Raw genomic sequence first — 6,628 nt, 5'->3', positions numbered from 1 at the left:
TTCAGTTCGGGTTAAAGATATGAGCTCTGTGGTCTTATGAATGCGGATATCAGAATAACATCAAGTAGTAAGATGCAGGACAAGTTGACAAGCTCTAGACACGCAAGTCATTTCACCTCTCGGAGTCTCGGAAGCACTGTGAAACGGTGTCTTGTGATTAAATGTGATAATCTGAGGGTGTCTGATACTCAGCGTTACCCAAATGCTCAAATTTTCCCCAGCCATTCTCACCAAGGGTTTCCCGGGAGGTGCTCTTCCGAGAGGAGGCTGCTGGCCGGAACTGGTTCCGCCTCCAGGTGGCGCTCTAGGCTGCTTCTCCGCGCTCTGTGGTCTTCCTTTGCCCCGGAAGTGGTTCCGGGGCTGGGGTCAACAAGGTCGGGCCATGGTGGGGCCGAGGTTGGGAAGATGGCGTTGCGAGGTTGGGCACAGCGAGTCTGGGGCTGCGGTCAGGCGTGGGCGCCTCCAGTGGGCGGCGGCTGCCCGGAACTCTCTGCGGCCCAGGCCCCGCGGCTGCTCGGACGCAGGTAATGGCTGCCGCTTCCGGCTTCCCGGTTTTCCCGTGAGCTGGGGTCGCGCGCATCCTCGGGAGGCGGCGGCGGCGGCGGCGGCGGCCGCCCGGGGCTCCGGCTCTCCGGCGCTCCATTGTTGACGAGTTCTTCCCCGGAGCTGCCTCTTCTCCGCCACGCGTTTCCTTGTCCTTCATTCCCTCTCGCTCCTGAGGGTGTCGCTCCGGCGGTGCGCGGTGGCTGGCCGAGCCCAGCCCGGGTCTCCAAGCCCGCGGTGTCTTTCCTAGTCTTTGCGAGGGACGTGGTGGAAAGGGGAACTAACTAATGAGGGTTAATCGGGCTTGTCCGGGTCATTTTCTTGAGAGGAAAACATACTGAACTCGCTTTTTAGTCAAGTAGTTGCAGAGCTGGTAGGGTAGCTGAAGTCGGATTTCGTTTCCTGTGGCTGGTAAAGCTGGTGTTCCACCACAGCGTGCCTTCTTAAGCGCTCGGAAGAATTCAAGAAAGCACGGAGTCGGGAGAATACATACTGGCCCGAGAGGCCTTTCCTTTGAAGAGTTGATGGCTTTGGAAAGAAAGTTATCCTTACACTGGCGTGGGACGCACATGGCCTTTCAGGTCGGCCGCTTTTACAGTAAGTGTAATTAAGAGGAATTCTGCAGTTGAAGAACTATGTTTGACTTTGAAATTTCAACGAAAGACTTCAACTTTGCAATTTCTGCCCAATTTGATGATACGCTTGAATCTTATCAACCTGTGGGCTAGCTAGTGGCAAATAATTAAGATTCAGCATGGTGAAGCTACCACGCGATCTTAAAATTCACCTGAGGTGGGCACAGATCTGCATTCTCAGCTCTCACTAGTCTGGAGTAGGAGGATGGTTAAGTTGGAGCCTGGGGAAGGCCTGCATTAAAAACAATTAAAAGTCACCTGGACTGTTTGTAGACTCTGTCGTTTCCCAGGTACCACCCAAAATCAGAATCAGGAAGATGATAAAAGTGAAAGAACCTGGCTTTTTTTCTTCTTCTTTCTTTTGTAAGCTCCCTGGAGTGAGGTTTATCAGCATTTACGGAAAAAGTTGCATGCAATGTAGCCTACAGTGAAGTTTCCACGATACAGGGTATTGTGTTCTTCAGGCATTAATCTTAAACAGCCTGGTGTGGTCTGACATGCTTGTAAGGATGATCAGGAGTTTGAGGCCAGCCTGTGCAGCATAAGATCATGTTATTAATAAAAGGAAAAAGAAAAAACAAAACAAAAACAGGTGGAGCTGGTTAATTGGAGGTGACTAAAGATTTCAGTGATCTTGTTGATTGGCTGTAATAGTTTTGGGAAAAGGCGCAAAGAGAGCTCCCTTCATTAGTGAGGGGCCTCTAGGAAAGCCCGGGGATTGGTAGAGTGCTTGTCTAGCATACACAATCTCTAGTAAGGCCACACACATAGACCTCAAAACAGTATAGTCCCCTATGATGTCTCAAGCCTGTAATCCAGCCCCTGGGAGGTGGAGATGGTAGAATCCGGACTGTAAGATTGCTTGAGACCCTACCCTGTCTCAATGCCCCCCCCATATATGTGGTATTAATGATTTATATGGAAACTTTGAAAATGACATTATCGTCGTCGTCGTCGTCGTCGTCGCCAGAATGTGGGTGAGCCTGAAGTACTAGCTTTTCTCCTGTCTCCTGAAGTACAGACTTAGTAAGGAATAGGAGTTCTTTGTGATTATTAGTCTGTTTTGAGTTGCTGAGGTTCTAAAGTTAGCATGCAGAATGACCTGAGCCATGTGGCTCTAAAGAGGGCCTAGGAATTTGCATTTTACAAACACTGTGTGATGATACAAAGGCCTATAAAAATACAAAGTCCCAAGGCACCTGCCAAAAATTGTTTCCATATTTATAGGAATGTAAGATGTTATATTTTATGACAGAAGATTTCAGTAGTCCACAAGTACTTATTATTTAGTCTTTCTCAGGAAACAAAAAATCATTTAGGCACTTAACAAGTTTGAAAGTAGAAACCTGCATAATTTTCCAGTTGAATGAAATCCAAAGGAAGCAAATAGTTGATTTTGGCACTTCTGTGGGGGTTACTTTTGTTAGGTTTAAATGACAGCCTTTAAAAAAAATTAGGAAAGATACTCAACAAAGTAGTAAGTCAGGCTCATTCTTTTCACTCTCTTAACTCGAGATGTGTTTCAAGAAAACAATCTTGGCATTTAAGAGTTGATAAAGAGCCAAGCCTGATGGCTCATGACAGTGTTTCCAGCCCTCAGGAAGAGATCCCAGCAAATTCAAGGCTTGCTGTGTCTACATAGCAAGTTCCTCACCAGGCAAAGCTACATAGCAAGACTCTTGTCTCCAAAACAAAATACGGAGAATTCCTCCCAACCCTCCAAAACTTGTTTTTAAGTGGAGTGATTCTTAACCATGTCTAGACACGTCTCTCCTTTTGAGTACAAGGTTATTGCTCCTCAACTTTGTTAATCATAACAGTACCAACCTGTATGTATGTTTAAGTTGTGTTTATACTCACAGGCTTGAAAACAGTTTATATTAAAATTACTTGTAACCTCATCATTTAGCCAACAATACATGGATATGAGTTTTCTATTTAAAGTTATAGCCTTGGGGCTTGACCTTTGGGGCTTGAGAGATGGTTTATGTGTAAGAGCACTGGATGCTCTTCTAGAGGACCCAGATTCAATTCCCAGCACACACATGGCAGCCCACAACTATGTATAACTCCAATTCCAAGGGATCTGACACCTCCTCTGGGTTCCTCAGGCACCAGACATGCACTTGGTACATAGATACACATTTAGGTAAAACACTCATACACATATACAAAAACACTAAACAAAACAAACAACTTGGAATCTGAGACTCCAGGGTCAAGAATTAAAGGGCCACCACCCTAAGCCACAGTGAGACCCTATCTTAAAGGAAGAAAGGATGGTTGATACATTTAAACTGTTGGATTCATGTCCTTTCTAGTTCCTGATCCAGTAAGAGAAATCAATAGACTTACTGGACTACAAGTTTAGGTCTGTATAGTGAATGCACTCTGGTAATGATCCTCTGGTTTGGTCCAAAGTGGCATCACCTGTCTTAATTACTTACCACTTTCTTTATTAGAGTTACTTTTGCTCTCTAAAATCGGTGGGTTTTAGAGAGATGCTCAGCAGTCAAGAGCACTCACTGCTCTTGCAGAGGACCTGGGTTTGATTTTCAGCACCCACATGGTGGCTTACAACTGTCTGGAATTCCAGTTCCAGGGGATACAACACCCTCTTCAAGCCTCTGTCGGCACCAGGCATGCATGTGGTACACAAACATACATACAGGCAAAACTCATACACATAAAAACAAAGCTTTTGGGACCAGAGAGATGGCTCAGTGGTTAAGAGCACTGGACATTCTAGAGGACCCAGATTCAATTCCCAGCACCCACATGGTGATTCACAAGTTGCCTATAATGCTGGTCCTAGAAATCTGTTACCCTCTTCTGGCTTCTACAGGCACCAGGTACACATGAATTGCACAGACACACATGCAGACAAAACAGTCATCCACACAATTAAATTTAAAATAAAAATAAAGGGTTTTTTTTTGTTTTTGTTTTTGTTTTTGTTTTTTTTTTTTAAATCATCATTTAGGGATGCATTTGACTAAAAAACTGATGGCAGTTTAGATAAATGGTAGTTACTTCCCTAAGGTGTTTGAGGGAAGGAAGTAGCTGCTGTCTTGGCTCTGTAGTTCGAAGATGTTAAGGTGTAAGTGTAAATCCCTTGACTTTTCTCTTGGCTTTAAAGATAACTACTCTAGTTTTAGGTATTAGATCCTTATTCAAGCCAGAAGGAGAAGGATGTGTGTGTCATAGACAGACAGAAACTAGTGATATGTATTTGTTTCATTTAGCCAAAATTCCAGATGATATGACACATCATACTGAAGGCGAGAGTTATCAGTGAAGGGAGTGCAGAGCTACTTAGGGCAGCCTTAGCATTAGTAGAATAAATGGATAATCTTCTGAAATCAAATAGTGAAATGTAATCCAAGCATGAAGGAGGGGACTAGACTAGGAACAAAGAGCTTTGTTTCTTTATTTTGACACATGGTCTCATGTGGCTGAGAGGGACCTCAGACTCCGAGTGTAGCAGTCCCGCCTCCTTCCATCTCTTGAGTGTTGGGGTTACAGGTGTGTGCTACACTCCCTGGATTGTACTGTGTTGGGTGGGGTTGAGCATGCACGTAAGTCAAGTGGTATACTGATTTACATGTTGGTTCCCTCACCTTATTTTCCTTTTCCTTTTTTTTTTTTTTTTTTTTTTTTTTTGCATATTGTATGTAGCACATAGCATGTGGGAAAGAGGGTGACTTCTTTCTTTCTTCCTTCCTTCCTTCCTTTTTTTTTTTTTTTTTTTTTTTAAAACAAAAACAAAAAACCAGGACCTTCAGGTGTAGCCTGGACTAGTCAGGAACTCACTATTCTTCCTTAGCCTTCTGTTAGGGTGTGATGGGAATGGCAGCAGAAGAAAAATGTACTTCAGGAACTTGCATGGATTGAGTTTGCATAGATGAAGGAACTTAGAGCCTTTGAGTGCATGTCTGTTCTAAGGAGTTCCAGAATAGAGCCATCAGTAGGAAAGGTCAGTTTGAAGAGTAGAGCACAGACTCCCAGAAGCTGGGACTGGGGGCTGTGATTGGTAGTGTCAGATGTTTTGAGAAGGCCAAGTTAATAAGGACTGAAACAAGAAGATCCTTTTTGAATGTGTTTGGTTGGTGTCCCTAAAACAGTGAGTTAAGCGGGGAGGTGGGAGGAATCCATCACTTCATAATGATCAACACGCATCAAATGAAATAGTTATGGTTGCAAGGATAACACACTTAAATGTTTCTTTTGGAAACTGACCAGAATTCAAACAAAGCAAAGTTATTTTATGCTTTTGAGGCTGGCAGTTTATGGCTCCACTAGGTAGAAGAGACCTCTAACCTTGGGGTGTGGGTATGAGTACACACAAAAAATAAAATAGAAACAAAAAGAAACAGTTCACAATGTCTGTAGTTTTTTTTCTCAGACAACAGGACTCATAGGGAGACTGGAGGAGTTATTTTTGTGATTGGTACAAAGTAGTAGCCCAGTGGTGTACTTTCTAACCTACTGTTACTTGTGTTTTATTTTTCCTGGGAGGATTAAGGATACCTACCTAATGTAGCTCTTCACAGTTGATGGCTTCTGGCAGGGGGTTGGGTGGGCAAGGACTCAGTTTTCTTTAAGGGCCTGGGAGTTTGACCATTCCAGTGGGTATATGGACAACACAAATTGGACTTGGTGTATTTTCTTTTCTTTCCTTCTTTCTTTCCTTTTCTTTGGGGTAGGTGACAAGGGAGAAATGTGGACATGGGGAAATGGGGAGTGAATGTGATCAGGGTGTATTATGTGAAACTCAATAAAATTATTACGTTGGGAAAAAAAGATGCCTACTAGAGATTAGGCGTCTTGCTTCTTGTTGGATTATTATAAAGCGAGATGAATATAACTCAGGCCAAGGGGAGGTTCCTAGGGATTACTGTTTGTGAGATGCACTGTTTCTAATCAGACACCTACCCACCCTCCACAGGTTCAACTTATTTCTTCAGCAAAACTGTGGCTTTAGAAAAGCCCCAAGGAAGGTTGAACCGCGAAGGCCAGACAAAGGGTCGAGTGGTGAAGCATACAAGAGAAGTGCCTTGATCCCGCCCCTGGAAGAGACAGTTTTTTACCCTTCCCCCTACCCTATAAGAACTCTCGTGAAGCCCTTCTTCTTCACTGTTGGGGTAAGAGCTCACACCACTGGTATTTTCCTAGCTTCCTGCCAGCTCTGTGTTCGAGTACTACCCTGGGCAGCTTCCTGTAAGAACAGGGGTGGGGTTCAGTGGGACTGGGAAGCTGGCCAGGTGAATTCAGATTAAAGAGTGAATCCAATAATTGCTTTCAGGATTTGGTCCCATTGTATGAGCTTTAAGGAAGACATTTATGGGCTTCCTGTTTCATATAGCATTTCAAGTGGCACTAAGTTAGTATTTTTATTTTATCTGGAGAGTTGTTGCTGGAAACAGGCCTCCGGACTCTTGACTATAAAA

At 44.0% G+C, this 6,628-nt stretch overlaps 1 protein-coding gene across 1 annotated transcript in view; it reads left to right on the top strand.

Annotated features, from left to right (window-relative positions):
- The first annotated feature begins 343 nt into the window (after positions 1–343).
- Positions 344–6,628, top strand: part of Parl (presenilin associated rhomboid like) — a 28,892-nt gene continuing 22,607 nt past the window's right edge. The window contains exons 1-2 of the mRNA XM_036203508.1: positions 344–524; positions 6,127–6,322. Coding sequence (XP_036059401.1) covers positions 406–524; positions 6,127–6,322 — 315 coding nt within the window. The 5' untranslated portion in view covers positions 344–405. The remainder of the gene's footprint in view (positions 525–6,126; positions 6,323–6,628) is intronic.

Source organism: Onychomys torridus, chromosome 12 (genome assembly GCF_903995425.1).
Source record: "Onychomys torridus chromosome 12, mOncTor1.1, whole genome shotgun sequence".
NCBI lineage: Eukaryota > Metazoa > Chordata > Mammalia > Rodentia > Cricetidae > Onychomys > Onychomys torridus.
Note: the sequence above shows the minus strand (reverse complement) of the source record. Positions and strands in the feature narration are given on the sequence as shown.